This window comes from Petaurus breviceps, unplaced genomic scaffold (genome assembly GCF_028583685.1).
Source record: "Petaurus breviceps papuanus isolate PSGF00001 unplaced genomic scaffold, PetGlider_PUasm1.0 175, whole genome shotgun sequence".
NCBI classification, from domain to species: domain Eukaryota; kingdom Metazoa; phylum Chordata; class Mammalia; order Diprotodontia; family Petauridae; genus Petaurus; species Petaurus breviceps.
Genome location: NW_027185764.1, coordinates 29877735 through 29894425, shown reverse-complemented (window position 1 = coordinate 29894425; position 16691 = coordinate 29877735). Strand labels below are relative to the sequence as shown.

The 16691-nt window shown below is 36.1% G+C and overlaps 1 protein-coding gene and 1 pseudogene across 2 annotated transcripts in view; both read left to right on the top strand.

Moving 5' to 3' along the window:
* MCCC2 (methylcrotonyl-CoA carboxylase subunit 2) overlaps window positions 1–10196 on the top strand; it is a 101874-nt gene extending 91678 nt beyond the window's left edge. For both annotated transcript variants that reach the window (XM_069084990.1, XM_069084989.1), the window contains one exon: window positions 8332–10196. In XM_069084990.1, coding sequence (XP_068941091.1) covers window positions 8332–8343 — 12 coding nt within the window. In that variant the 3' untranslated portion in view covers window positions 8344–10196. The remainder of the gene's footprint in view (window positions 1–8331) is intronic.
* A 4861-nt stretch (window positions 10197–15057) lies between these two features.
* LOC138159016 (elongation factor 1-gamma-like) lies at window positions 15058–16366 on the top strand (annotated as a pseudogene).
* Window positions 16367–16691: the final 325 nt, after the last annotated feature.

The following is a 16691-nucleotide window of genomic DNA, read 5'->3' as shown; positions in this document are numbered from 1 at the left end:
AAAAAAAAAGAGCCTAGACATCATCTTTCAAGAAACTATCAAGGAAGACTGCTTCAATATTCTAGAACCAGAGGATAAAAAGAAATTGAAAGAATCTACCAATCACCTCCTGAAAGAGATCCCAAAATGGAAACTTCCAGGTTAGGGCAAAGGAGTTAGGATTGCAACTAAGAATCACCTACCTAGTAAAACTGAGTAAAATACTTCAGGGGAAAAATGGATAGTCAATGAGATAGAGGACTTTTAGGCATCCCTGATGAAAAGACCAGAGTTGACTAGAACATTTGACTTTTACATATAAGACTCAAGAGATGCATAAAAAGGTAAAATGAAAAATCATAAGGGTGCGATAGGGGCAGCTTGGTGGCACAGTGAATAGAGCACTGGCCCTGGAGTCAGGAGGTCCTGAGTTCAAATACAACCTCAGACACTTAACACAAAAACTAGCCATGTGACCTTGGGCAAGTCACTTAACCCCAATTGCCTTCCAAAAAGCAAAAAAAAAAATAAAATAAGGGTGCAATAAGGTTAAACTATTTATGCTCATAATGGGAAGATAATACTTGTAAACCTTTGGAACTTTATTAGGGAAATTAGAAGGCATATATATATATATATATATATATGAAATGTCACAAATGTGAGCTGAATATGATGGGATGATATCTGTAAAAAAATAAAATTAAGGGATGAGAAAGAGGAATACACTAAGAGAAGGGGGAAGGGAGAGGCAGAATGGGGTAAATTATCTCACATAATAGAGGCATGAAAGAACTTTTACAGTGGAGAGGGAGGTGGGGGGGCTTGAACCTTAATTTCCTTAGAAGTGGTTGAAAGAGGGAATAACACACACACTCATTTGGGTATAGAAATCTTTCTTACCTACATAAAGATAGGATGGGAAGGAATGGTGGGGCTAATAAAAGGGAGGGTGGATTGTGGGAGATGGTGTTAGAAGGAAAGCATGTGAAGATGGACAGAGGGAAAGGAGAGAGAAAGTAGGTATAGTGCCAGTGCAATATTCACAGTGCCAATGGTAACCATAAATATACCTACATAGTGCTTGATCACAAAACATATCACTCTCCATTTAGAAGACAGAAGCAAAACATTTTTCAGACTCTAGAAAACCGAATCCTCAAACCAGTAAGCTGATTCTATAATAATAGCAAAGAAGTTAATAAGCCACAACATCGCAGAGAGCCACAGCATCCTTTAGCCTTTCCACAAACCAACACAAGACCAATATTTACTCACAAGCCTGTCTCCCTCAGATGTGTCCTCTCCTCCCAACCATATTTAGCTGCTCTGACTCCCAGCTTCCTGTGGGCTCTGTTCCACCCTTTGGCAAACTCTTCCCACCATAGACTCCATGTGATTACATTCAGCCTATTAGGGGGAAGAATATATTTTCAATGCAGGGAAGGTCTTCAAATTCCCTTAGGTTTATTAAGGGGCAGAGATCTTCAGATTCCCATTACCATTACACTAGGATAAAAGAGGAAAATAAAATGGAGATAAACACAGCAATCATAACTGTGAAAAAATGCATACCACATGTTTCTCTGATAAAGATCTCATTTCTCAAATACAGAGAATGGAGTGAAATTTTAAGAATGTGAGTCATTAAAATGGTCAAAGGATATGAATAGGCATTGTTCAGATGAAGTTTTCAAAGATATCTATAATCTTGTGAAAAAATGCTCTAAATCACTATTGATTAGAGAAATGCAGATTGAAATAACTCTGAAATACCACCCCACACAGATTGGCTAATATGACAGAAAAGGAAAATGACAAATGTTGGAGAGGATATGGGAAAATTGAGATATTAATGCATTGTTGGTGCAGTTGTGAACTGATTCAGACATTCTGGAGAGCAGTTTGGATCTATGTCCAAAGGGCTATAAAATTGTGCATACCTTTTGCCCCAGCAATACCACTACTAGGTCCCAAAGATAAAAAGAACAAAAAGGAAAAGTACCTATACGTACAAAAATATTTATAGCAACTTTTTTAGTAGTGGCAAAGAATTGGAAATTGAGGGGATGCGTACCAGTTAGGGAATGACAGAACGAGTTGTGGTATATGATTTTGATGGAATACTATTGGGATATAAGAAATGATGAGCAGGATGCTCTCAGAAAAATCTGGAAATACTTATTATGAACCGATGCAGAGTGAAGTGAGCAGAACCAGGAGAACATTGTACACAGTAACAGAAATACTGTATAATGATCAACTCTGAATAATTTAACTATTCTCACTAAAATAATGGTCCAAGACAATTCTGAAGGATTTAGGTTTATAAATTTTTTTTTTTTGCTTTTTTGGAGGGGGACGGCAGGGCAATTGGGGTTAAGTGACTTGCCCAAGGTCACATGACTAGTAAGTGTTAAGTGTCTAAGGTTGGATTTGAACTCAGGTCCTCCTGACTCCAGGGCCAGTGCTCTATTCACTGCCTCACCTAGCCACCCTCTGAAGGGCTTGGAATGAAAAATACTGATTGAGTCTTAATGCAGATCGAAGTATACTTTTTTTTAACTTCTTTTTTTTTGGTCTGTGTTTTCTTTCACAACATGACCATTAAGGAAACATATTTTGCATGACTGCATATGTACAACCTATATCAAATTGCATGCCTTCTCAGAAGGGGGAAGGGGAGGGAGGGAAGGAAGAATTTGGAATTCAAAATTTTTAAAAATGTAAAAAATTATTTTTACATATAATTGGGAAAAATAAAATATTAAATAAAAACCTTGAATTCTTTTTACACACCTTATTGACTAATTTTTATTTTGTCACACTTTGCACAATAGCTTGGTCACATCCTTTATTGAAATTTGTTAACAAGTGTGCTGGAGGTTATTAGTTGCATTTGTCATTTAATTACCTCATGGAATTGCAGCAGTGTTTTCTATTTGTTTCTTCTCTTAATGAGGCAATAAATTATCCTTGTCTCTTCCTATCTAAAATCAAGGCTCTTATTATTTTAGGCCTCCTCTTTGTTGAATAGCTCTAGGAAGTCTGATTCCAAATATTATGAGGAATGCCCTAAGCTCAGTGTCTTGTCTTTATCCCTTGGGCAGATGAAAAATGAAAATAACTTTTTGCATTTTTAAAAATTAGATTATTCTTTGAGCTAGTTACTTGTACTTAAAAAGTTTTTTTAAAGAGGTAAAAGGAAAATAAACTTAATGTAGAAAATAGATGATTTGGGTGAAAAATCTTATTTTTCTTCTTGATTTATCTTCAGTAAACAACAACCATAGATTGGAAATTCCTTTTAGAAAAGAGTATTGTTTTGAATTTAAGAAATATACATATTTCTCTTTCTTTTTCCTGCATGAATAAGCCTCTTTATTCTCCCTTATACTGGTCATTGAAGCAGAGAAGGAATATGGGACCCTGACTTAAGATAAAATGTGTATTATATAGCCACCTGCAGTAATTTACACAAATGATTGTGGGTGGATTGACAGGTACAGCAGAGATATGTTTCTGTGAGGAAACATTGCCTAATTTGCATTTCTCTTGCTTGCCCTGTCTCTTGGAGTAGTCCCCTTTGAAATAAGGAGTTTTTTTTTTAGCACAGAACCTGAAGATTACTTCAAAAGAATTTAAGCATTACTAATTCTTTTTACATTTAATTTTAATTTTATTTTTCCCAATTACATGTAAATAAAAATTTTAACATTCATTAAAAAAATTAGTATCATATTCTCTTCCTTTTTTACTCTATCCTCTCCTTGAGAAGGCAAGCAATTTGATATAGATTATACATGTACAGTCATGCAAAACATTTCCATATTAGCCATGTTGGAAAAGAAAACATAGACCAAAAAGCCAAGAATAGTAAAGTTAAAAAAAAGTGTGCTTGGATCAGGATTCAGACTCCATTAGTTCTTCCTCTGGAGGTGGATAGCATTTTTCATCATAAGTTTCTTTGGAATTGTATGACTGTAATTCTTAAAGACAGATGAATCTTTTTAAAAAATTGTATTACTTCCAGAGGAGGGAAATAAAAAAAGCCTCAGTTCCCCCCCCCCCCCCGATTTCCAGAGAAATCGACACCCAAAAGACAGTAAGGTCAGTCTGCCATTGTGTTAAACATCACTAGGTGCTCATGGCCTGGTGAATTAGGATATGAGAGGGAATAGTGCTTTGATAAGCTTTCTTTTCCTGTAGAAACTAAAATTAAAAAGTTTTTCTACCTTAAGTCTTCTGATGCCGAACTTATTAATTCCCTGTCCTGTTTAGGTTTGACCAGGAACCTGGTCCTGACCTTTCAGAAAGTTCTTTGCTGATCTGTTGTCATAGCGTATTTAATTCTCTTCAGTTCTGTTAGGCTATTCAAGTGGGATGACAGTTGTCTTCTCCTTAACTGTTTTTGTAATCAAACTTTAATCAAGTATCTTATTAGAAATTCTTACCTGGGAGCATTGTTTATTAATGAACACCATTAACTAGCCTTGTTCTCTTTGTGCCATTTTAATTTGCTTATTTCAAAGGTGGAGTTTAATCAATTACATTCTAACATTATATAGGAAGTTTTCTTCTATTTGCTGTTGTTACTTCAGAACTCCCACTTATGAATGTTTTATGAGCCTAGATTTGATTCATGTTCTGTCAATAGCACTGTAATAGGTGAATTAATAATTGATGCTGTGGTTTGATACTGAAGGAAGTTTGTTTAAACAAGAGGAAAACTGTCACCCACTAATAACTTTTAAAAAGCAGTATTTCCTCATCTTAGTACTAGACCTTAGAGGTTGTTAATTTAAAGCAAATTGCCTCTTTAAAAAAGTCCTCTAAAAAGTGTCAAAAATTATGAAAAGCTTTCTGTATAATATTAAGAATCTCATAAAGGACTAACTGTTTAAATTATTTTGTAATTAAAGTATATATAAACCTATTTGATCATTTTCATGGTACCTTGCATATTATAAATGTGTGTGAGGTACCATGAAAATGATCAAATAGGCTTAGCCATAGGAGTAGACTCATACTTCACTTCTTATCAGAACAGTCCTATGGAATGAATGCATGAACAAGTGAGTATTTTTCTGGACAAACTGTCTGTATTATTTGGTTTTATACAAATAAAATTAATGTAATAGAACCTAAAGTGCTAAGATTATGCTGTGGCATAGAATCTAGATCACTTTTATAAGAATTGAAGTGTGAGTCTAATACTAAGGCCTTCAATAAATAAAACCACCATCATCTTCCAATAGTGGTTACTACTCTGGCAGAGCTGCATTTTAGCCAGTTTCAGTTCAGAGTCAGCAAGCATTTATTAAGCACTCAATGCTGTGCTAGGAACTTGAAGTTACAAAGAATGGCACAAACAATGTCTGCCCTCAGGGAACTCACAGGTGAATGGGAGAGACAATATGCAGACTATGTATGTGCAAGGAATATGCAGGACAAATCGGAGGCAGTCTCAGTGAAGGCTCTAACATGAGGATTTACCACTCGCATTGGAGTCACACATTTGATCTTTTCATCAATAACTGAAGATTGCTATGGCACTAGTTTAATTTTCACTGGTTATTCATCTGTTCACCAACACAAATCTCCACCAGATTCCCAGTCCCCTGTAGTTTCTCCTTTCAGGTGTTTGGTGTGCATTATTATCTGAAACAGTTATTGACTGTGTTATATGAAGGGCAGGGCAGTTAGATGATACAGTGGAGAGAGTGCCAGGTTTGAAGTCAGGAAGACTCTTCTTCCTCAGTTCAAATCTGACCTCTGACACTAGCTATATGACCCTGGGCAAGTCACTTAACCCTTTTTACCTCAATTCCTTATCTTTAGAATGAGCTGGAGAAGAAAATGAAAAACCTCTCTAGTATGTTTGCCAAAAATCACAAATGGGGTCAGGAATAGTTGGATACAACTGAAAAATGAACAGCTATATAAAGGACAAGTCTTAGGTTCTATACATCATTCACATGTGCACATATAAAAATATATGCAATTATGTATGCAAATATATTGTGTAATTTTTTTCATGCAACTAAAGAATACATCCAGTACAACTAGAAAAGCAGTCTATTCATTCAACAAATATTTATTAAATGCATACTATATGTGATATATGTATATATACATACCCTCATCTCACATGGTAAGTGTTTAATAAGTATTTGCTAAATGGTAAATATTCATATATATTATATGTACATATATATTATATGTGCTTTTGTCTAAAAAGCTAATATTGATATCTTTTTTCTTCTTCCCTGGCAGATTGAACTGTTTAATGTAGTGAGTGTATTTCCTTTTTTTTTTTTTTTTGTTCTTTGGAGGGGCAATTAGGGTTAAGTGACTTGTCCAAGGTCACACAGCTGATGTTAAGTGTCTGAGTCGGATTTGAACTCGGGTCCTCCTGACTCCAGGGCCCGGTGCTCTATTCACTGCACCACCTAACCTCCCCAAATGTATTTCCTTTTTAAATAGAGTTTCACTTACTAGAATTTCAATCAGTATTTTTAGCTGCATGCAATATGAAGTTTTGTCTAAGCTTCATCTTCCATCCCTTTTTAATGTCCTTTTCCTGACTTTAAGTCAAATGAATATTGCTAAAGCAAGCATTTCTGGCTCCCTTCCTTGATTGGCTTCCTTCTAAGTGAGACTCTGAACTGAAGTCTGAGGTGAAATAGTGATAATTAAGCATATCCCATCAGTTAGGAAAAGGGAGAGAGGTGGAGAATGAAAGCCTACTCTACAGCAAGTAGATTTAAAGAACCAAAATTTTTTTTGTGTGTGTGTGCTTAAAAATTATAAAGTGTAACAGCAAAACCAAGTGAGCAAAAATATGGATATGGTACAGTAAATCCTCAGAGATTCCCCCTCTTATCTTCTTGGATTAATGTTATCTAATTTCTTCTTTGGTTTTAGGTACCAATTCCATAACTTGACTTTTAGATTTAGCATTGTTGAACTAAAGTCAGCTTTTCATTTTGTATGAGTTTTTAGTAAGCAACCCATAAAAATGTTAGTTTTAAATTATTTTTGTCTAGAAACATTTATCTTTTGGAATTGATAAGCTAAGACCACTGAAATTTGTGAAAATAATAAACTTTTAAAATGAGGTTTTCATTTTTTTGGGGAAAAAGTCTCCTGACCTATTCAAACTCCACTTATTCCTATCAGTTATCACTTAAATATAAAATTTTTTCCCCCTAGCATGGATCTGTTAAGAACCTCCACTCCAGACAATACTAGCCTAGTACCTAATGTTAGAAACTTCTCAGACTAATATTTGGCTAAGTGTATCTGTCAATCTTATTTGTCTATGTCCCAGCAGGATCATGTGAGCATGAATGCATCTACTTATATTATCTGTAGATAGCTGCCTTTTTGAAAATGAAGGCTTTGGCAGAATTTTTCAAGAGCTATTGTGGCGAGTAGTTTCTGCGCCTCATCCTTGGTATTAATTTCTTTGGTGGCTTGGAATGAGATACTTAACATGTATTTCTTTGTTTATCCATTGCAGAAGACTCCAGGAGTTGATAGCTTCCTTCCCCCCCCCAATTTCATAATACTGCTATGATGAATTTTGAACAGAAAGTTTGAAAAAATTCCTAACAAAGGAATTATTGTGTCAAAGCATAAGACTAATTTTGTAACTTCCACTGAGCAGTAGGGAGTGGTTCAAGAATCTGTAGCACATTAATATAATGGAATACTATAAAGTAATGAAAGTGGCCAAGTATACATATTGCAAAGAACTCTGGAAGAATCTTTATGAAATATTGCAGGTTTTTAAAAAGCACAGAAGAACACAGAATACACTTAATTACAATTATGTGAGTAAAAGTGAATGAGAATGAATGGATAGAGAATCCTCATTCAGACACAGGGAAACAAACTGAAAAAAGTATTATGATACTGTATGCATTGAAACGAATTTAAATGTTATTTGTTATTAAGCAAGTCTAGTTGGTTTGTGTTAACAGAACATTTAATTCTTTAAAAAGGAAAAGTTTGCTTAGAAATATGGTTCAAATTTTTTGATGTTTTACTTAAAACTACTTGTGTAGAGAGGGAGTATGCCACACAGATGCTGGCCAGTGAGGGCAAGAAAATCATCCCTTTAGTTTTTTTTTTTAAGGCAATTGGGGTTAAGTAACTTGCTCAAGGTTACACAGCCAGGTGTTTCTGGGTGGGTGCTAAGTGTCTGAGCCTGGATTAGATTCCTGACTCTGGGGCCGGTGCTCTTACTCGCTGTACTACCTGGCTGCCCCCATCCCTTTCGTTTTATGTATCAATAATAACCTTGGTGATGTTCTTTTTTGTGATGTATGATTTCTTCTCTTTCAGGCTGTGGGATGATGGAATTATTGACCCAGCTGATACCAGACTGGTCCTGGGTCTCAGTATTAGTGCAGCCCTCAATGCCCCGATTGAGAAGACCAACTTTGGACTTTTCAAGATGTAATAGAATTGTAGAAAGTTTTCCTATGGGTTTTTAACTAAAGAATTCAAATTAGGATCCTTAAAAGTTTGGACATTTTTAATGTGTGGTGCAATAAAAATGCAATACCTTTGAGTTATTTTTTTTATTTTTATTTTTTTTCTTTGAGTTATTTTTTAAAAAATATACTGGGTTTTATTGTCAACCAGACTTTTAAAAATATGTTAATGAGTATCCTTATTCAATGAATATAAATGTATTTTGAACTTTCCTTGAGTGGCCTTTCTAGGCCTTATGTTCATCATTAAAACAGATAATAATGTATGAAACCTACTTCCTCATAAGGTATATTGTGAGGATAAATGAAGTAATATGTCTCATGTTATCTGATAAATCATTCATCTGCCACTTACAAACTGTAACTTTGGACAAGCCACTTAATTTCTCTGGACCTCAGTTTCCTGAAGAGGGGTTGGACTAAATGACCATCCAGATAATCCAGGAATAAATCAATGATTTAGAAATTACATGTTTTGAATTCTGTAAGAAAGAATCATCTATATAAACCAAGCATTCTGGAGATATTATTTAAACCTTTATTTTCACAGAAATGTTTTTTCTCGGTTTTGTTTGATTATATTTTAAAACTAACAATGAAAAATCACATGCTATGGAATTTTGATTTTTCTTGGTCACTGTAACTTTAAATTCAAGTGATTCTTAAAAATAAAAACTAATAACTACAGACTATTTTACTTAATAAAATTAATGGCATTAGAATTTTGGCATGTGGCACATGTCAAATTTGGATGGATCTGATTTGTTATTCTCAGGTCAGTTTTTTCCCTACAAAAGTATATAATTGTTACTGAATATACTGTAATACATCTTCACAATTCAGAATTTTCATTTTTAGAAGTTGGTGTAAATTTTAAAGCAACAATATCTTTTGAGGAGTATGTCTATATTCTGTCTCATCATCTGTAAAATGAGGATATTAATAATACCTCACAGGATTATTAGATTCAAATGATATAGTGTATGTAAAGCCCTTCAAGCCTTAAAGCACCAAATTAATGTTGTGGTTGTTATTTCATAGAAGATTTGAGAGCTGGCCTCAGATCCAAGCAGATCTACTCAAGTCTGACTGATCAATACTGACCATGTGATCCTGGGCCTGTTGCCTCCAACGTGATAGTTTGAGACTAGTTTGCAGAGAAAGCGCCCACCTGCATTGATGGTGTTTTCTTACTTTGGAGTTCCCTAGACTGGTGAAATCACAGGTCTATTCTCTGTCTTTACAAAATAATCAGGATATGGATAAAACTTGTGATTTTTACTGGCATAGAGAACTAAAAAAAATGAGTAAATTCTCCTTTATCCATGTAGGCAAACACCTACTCTGTAATCTATAGTTTTAGGGAGCTACATAGGGTTCTGAGAGGTCACATCCAGCATGTGCAAGAGGTAGGACTTAAGCCTAGGTCTTTTCTGGCTATCTCTTGTGTGTGTGTATGTCAGAGAATATATGACCAATTTTACAGCTGCATCAGAAAATGAATTATGATTTGGTTATATTATTTAGCAAAACAGATGAAAACTGCTTTTTCTTATAGATTGGATTGCGAGATTTGGGTGATGCTTTTGCCATGTATTTGCCACCCATCACCAGATACATCAGACATTTACATTGTTTCATTGTCTAAAGCATAAAGATCTATTCTGGATATTTTCTTTTGTCAATAAATATATTTAATAATTTAAATGAAAATATGAGGGTTTTTTTTTACTCCTTTTATTATGTGTGAATTTTAGAAAATGTATACACACCACTTCAGGCAAGTATATAAAACTTGAAATATTAGGTTATGACGCTAATTTGTACCTTCTTCCTGTTTACTTATAGATTAGAAAAGAAAGACAATTTTTTTCCCTAATTCTCATGTTTCTCAACTTAGAATTTGTTTATCCAAAAGAAGAAAATTCTCTACATCTGTAGAAGCCATTGTATATTAAAAATGAGTTGATAACTTTGCTCATTTTTTAAACAAATATTTCCTGAGCAGACACAGTATCAAAGTATATCTAGTAGTTTAACCTTTAATATCTTTATGCCCAAGATAGAATTTGTGGACTAGATAACAGGTGGATTCAGAGAACTGATTGAATGACCTAACTTAAAGAATGGTTATTATTACAACCTAGGAGGAAGTCTCTATTGGAATGCCACAAGGTTCTGCTTTTGGCACTGTCTTGTTCAGTGTCTTAATCACTGATGGATAAAGATATAGAATAGGCTTGCTTACCTAATCTGTGAATGACAAAAAGCAGGAAAGAATAGATAATTCATTGGATAACATAATTGGAAGCTATACAAATCGAGGGAAACAGGCAGAAGCAAACAATGAAATTTAGTAGAGACAACATAATGTCTTTGGGTTCAAAATTTCAAGTGCAAACTCTATTCAGGAAGCTGTTGATGTGAAAAAGATTTGTTTTCCCAGTGTTTGTAAAACGGTCAGCCAAGAGCTAGTTTGATTGTTAGGCTTTGTTAATAGAAGCTAAGTGTCTAGAAGAGGGAGATTAAAGTCATGATGTGTTATTAGCCTTGGTCAGACTATGTCTGGCATATTCTGGCTGGGTCTGGGAAACTCATTTTAGAAGCGATGTTGACAAGCTGGAACAGGTCTTGGGCTGTATGACCCTGGATAATGAAGGACCTTGAACCATGCAAAATTAGAAGGACATGTTTAGTTTGGAGAAAAGAAGACAGTAGGGACATGATAGATATCTTCAACTATAAAAAATTATGTGGAAGAGATTAATTTTATTCTGCTTTGTCTAAGAAGGCAGAACAAGAACTTATAATAGCCAGCTTTTATAATGCCCTTTGAGGGCTGCAAAGTACTTCACAAATATTGTCTCACTTAATCCTCACCATAACCTTGTAAGATAGGTGCTATTTTAATCTTCATTTTTACGGATGAAGAAACTGAGGCTGAGAGGTTGACACTTGTCCTTAGCCACACAGCTAGTTTCAAAGGCAGGATTTAAGCTTGGGTCTTACTCAAGTCTAGCACTATGCCTTGCACTGCCTAGCTGTATGATGGGTGGAAGTGATGGGGTGGCAAATTTTGGCAATATAAGTCGACAAATATTTTAAGTGTTTACTATGTTCCAGATGCTATGCTAAATAATGGGGTACAAAAAAGGGCAAAAACTATTGTCCTGGCTCTCAAAGAGCTCACATTATCATGGGAAAACTTTCTAGCAATTATAATGGTCTACAAGAAATAATTTTTAAAAAAGTTAAAAGACTTAGAACATAGAAGAAAATGTGAGGTATCTCATCACGAAATCAATTCACCTGGGAAACAGGTCAAGGAGAGAAAGTGTAAAAATGGATTTTTAATGAAATAGAGAACTTTAAAGCATTCCTGATGAAAAGAACAGAGCTATGTATAAACTTTGAAATGCAGAGAAACATATAACAGCAAACATACAGGACCAATCATAAGTGACTGAACAAGGATAATCTTATATTCAAGGATAAACTTATATTCTAGTATGAGGAAACAAGTCCCCTCTGAACCCTATCATCAGAAATCATAGAATATGTTGAATTAGAAGATCCAGCAGTATTTATGATTTTAAAAGAAGAATGAAAATGAAGGGGAAGAGAAATAACTAAGGGAGGAAAGGGAAAGGAAGGTTAGGGAAAATTTATCTAACATAATTAGGAGTATGAAAGTAGAAGTTCATACAAACAAGGAGGAAGGAGGCAAGGGGACCAAGTGACTGGTCAAAGGATAAAAGAATACACATAGAGTTGAGTGCATACATATTTCACTCTGGGAAATATGAGGGACAGGGGAGAAGGGGGAATTATAGGAAGGTTAAATTAAGAAAGGTATTAATCCTAAGTAAAGCAAACACTAAAGATGAACAAAAAATACCTTTGAGGAGACAATTGGAATCTCAAGAATGAATGAACAAGTTATGGGAAGGTAAGTGTGATCAAATCCTATAATACTGTAAGAGGATGGTTTCAGAGAAACCTGGGAATACTTGTATGAACTGATACAGAGTAAAATGAACAGAACCAGGAGAACAATTTATAAAATGACAGCAATATTGTAAAGACAAACAACTTGGGGATTCTGATCAACTCAGTGATCAATCACAATTCCAGAAGACTCATGCTGAAACATGCTTCTTGCCTTCAGATAGGTGGTGGATTCAGAGTGTACATTGAAACATTTTTTTGGACATACCAATGCAAAAATCTGTTTTGTTTGATTGTGTATGCTTGTAACGGGGATTTTGTTTTTCTTTTATTCTCAACTGAAGGGAGAGGGGAAGATTTTTCTGTCTGAAAGAAATTGAATAAAGAATTAGAGCTGTTAAAAAAAAATTAGAATAGGCTATTTGGGGAGGGGAGCAGTAAAAAGTTCCCTGTCACTGAAAGTATTTAAGTGAAGGCCGAGTGATCACTTGTTGCATATGTTGTAGATAGGATTAATGATTGAGGTTCAACTAGATAACTTCTGAAGTTCCTTAAAAACTTAAGATTCTATGATTTCAAGATTCATACTTGTTCAAGGAACTTGCAGTCATAACTCTCTAAGACCTAGTTACCAAGAACTTGAGATTGGGTTAATTTGATTTCCAGATATTTTATGAATTTTGTAGTTAGTTGGAATGGGATTTCCATTTCTATTTTTCCTTCTTGAGTTTTGTTATTATATATAAATGCTTTTGATGTCTGAGGATTTTTTGTAGCCTCCAATTTTGCAGAAACTGTTGTCTCAGTTGGTATCTTTGCTGATTGTCCGATTTTCCAACTATAAAATTGTATCAGCAAATAGGGATCGTGTTATCACTTTTTAAACCTATCTTTATGCTTTTAATTTCTTTCTCATCTTAGTGCTGCTTCTGGCATTTGCAGAACTATACATATAGGGATTAAAATTGTCCAACCTGCAATAAAAGAGACTGAGGCAGAGCTTTGAGCCAATAACACTTTATTAAAGGGTTCATGGTCTCCTCTAATGAAGTAGACCTCAGATCTTCCTCATGATCTGAGATGCCTCCTTCTTTCAGGGCCTTATTTTTATAAGGCTTGATACCAGATTTGATACCTGACCACTCTAAAGGGGCTACACAAAATACATAATCTCATTACTTGATAAACCTTGCTCAAAAAATGATGCATCAGCTAGGATTGGTATATCAGCAGTGGAGGGGTGGGGGAGTTTGGGGTCTTGGGTTGGGTGAAGCATGAAAGAATCTCCACTGTCACAAGATGGTAACCTGCTCATGTTGGACAAGAGAGAGTGGGCCATAGGTACAAAAAATAAATTGGGGGGATTTTCATGTAACTGAGTTACCTTTGTCACCATAACAAGGAAAAACAAGGATGGAGGACCTCTAGTTAGCTTTCTATGATTAAGCAAGTGAATTTACAATTTGCGGATCACAGTTCTGGGACCAAATATACAGAACTTATAATCACCACCCCTATAGAATCATAGTAAATTGATTAATACTGATTGGAATAGAATAGAGGCCCAAATGGATTATTTCTCACAACCAAATATTAATGGGGAAAGTAGACATCCTTGCTTCACTCCTGTATATATTGGGAAAGGTTCCAGTATAATCCCATTGCATATGATATATATATATATGTATATAAATATACATATACACATATATATGATACTTGCTTTTGGTTTTACATATATGTACATTATGGTATTAACAAGTATCTCTTGGGGCAGCTAGGTGGCACAGTGAATAGAGCATCAGCCCTCTAATCAGGAGGACCTGAGTTCAAATCCGACCTCAGACATTTAACACTTACTAGCTATGTGACCTTGGGCAAGTCACTTTACTCCAATTGCCCTGCCTTCCCCCCTCCAAAAAGCAAAATAAATAAATATATAGATACATTAAAAAAAGGTATGTATGCCTATATTTAAGGTTTTTTTAGGATAAAAGAATGCTACACTTTGCCAAAAGTTTTTTCAGAATCTGTTGAGATGATCATAGAGTTTTGGATGTTTTAGTTTTTAATCTAATGTTTTCTTAATGTTGAACCATCCTTGCATCCCAGGTATAAATCCCAGTTGACCATAATGCATTTCTTTTTTAAAAACAATTTTTATTTTATGTTTTATGTTTTTTTACATCACCATATCTCATGTATCTCTCCCCCTTCTCTTCCCAAGAGCAATCTTATATGACAGAGTACTTTTTTTTTTTGAGAGGAAAAATAAGTCAGCACAACAGATTGACACACTGAGAAAGTCTGAAAACGTGTCCAATGTGTGACCTCTCACCTACATGAAGGGGTAGGTTGAGGGTATCTTCTTATATTTCTTCATTCAAGTCCCACTTGATTTTTATAATTTTGTTACAGTTACTTGTAAGATTTTGGCGTGTCTTTCTTTCCACTGACATTGTTCTTCTGTGTGTTCTGTTTTCTTGGCTCTGCTCACTTCACTGCGTAAGTTTGTATGGCTCCTACCATGTTTCTCTGTGATCATCACACCCATCATTTTTTACAGTTCTATTCCTTCTCTTCTTGCCTCCACCCCTAACCTTCCACTCACTTTGTTGCAGCGTCAATGTCCCCACCCCCTTTCTCTGCAGAATCACCAGGGCACCTAGAATCCTGTACTGGTGGGCGTACTGACCCTGAAAATTGACGGGCCTTTGAGACCCTTCTTGCTGCACAGTTCCATGGGGCCCAGAGCCATGTGCTGTCTGCACCTCCCCATTTCCACTTTGTTTAGACCAACTGTACCCCCAAATTCTTCTCAAAAATTCCTGCTGGCAAGGTTTCAGCATTGGAGCGTGGTGATGGGTTCTGTGTGTTTGAAAACAATGCCATTGCACACTGTGTGAATGATGAACTTCAAGGTTCTACCCCAGAGACAGTGGCCCAGGTGATGCAATGGGTGAGCTTTGCTGACAGTGACATTGTTTCTCCAGCCAGTACCTGGGTGTTCCCTGCACTTAGCATCATATACCACAACAAATAGGCCACAGAGAATGCATAAGAGGAGGTGAGGTGAGTTCTGGGGCTCCTGGACTTCCACCTGAAGACTTGAAATTTTCTGGTGGGCAAATGAGTGCCTCTGTCTGGCATCAGGGTTCTGTGTGCCCTCTTGTGGCTCTATAAGCAGGCCCTAAAGCCCTCTTTCCAGCTGGCCTTTCCCAGCATGAACCTCTGGTTCCTCACCTGCATTCAGCAGCCCCAGTTCTGGGCAGTATTGGGAGAAGTGAAGCTCTGTGGGAAGATGGCATGATTAGATGCTAAAAAGTTTCCTGCCAGTCAGCCTAAGAAGGAGACTCCAAGAAAAGAGAAGGGACATCTAGAAGAGAAACAGAAAACCCAGGCAGAGCAAAAGGAAGAGAAGGTGGCGGCTCTGGCTGCAGAGCCCAAGGCCAAGTATCCCTTTGCTCACCTGCCCAAGAGTACTTTTGTGTTGGATGAGTTTGAAGGAAAATACTTCAATGAGGACAGCCTCACAGTGGTCCTGTCATACTTCTGGGAGTATTTCAACCTTGATGACTGGACCCTGTGTATGCCGAGTACTGCTTTCCTCAGGGACTCAGTCAGACCTTCATGAGTTGCAGCCTCATTACTGGAATGTTACAGCACCTGCACAAGCTGAAGAGGAATGCCTTTGTCAGGGTCATTGTTTTTGGCACCATGAATAGCAGTGCCATTTCTGGAGTCTGGGTTTTCTGCAGCCAGAAACTTGCCTTCCTACTAATTTCAGACTGGCAGGTAGAGTATGAGTACTATAGGTGGTGTCAGGTGGATCCTGGCAGTGAGGAAGCCCAGACGTTTGTCTGAGGTTCTTCTCCTAAGAGGGGACCTGCTAGAACGTGGGCGAACCCTTCAATCAGGACAAGATTTTCAAGTGAACATCTCCCTTCCCATCCCTACCACCTAACTACCTGCTTTTTCCCCTGCAGAGAGATGCCAGTCATTAAACAAAACTGAACATAAAAAATTGCATCCAATATAGTAGAATTCTAATACATTTATGTACCACAATTTTTTAGCCATTTCCCAATCAATGGACATTTACTTTGTTTCCGATTCTTAGCTATCACAAAAAGTGCTGCTATAAATATTTTGGAGGATGTATGGACTTTTTTCTTGTCAATGTCTTCCTTGGGGTATAAGACTAACAATGGAGTCTGTGGTTCCAAGGGTATGGATATTTTAGACACTTTATTTGAAGAA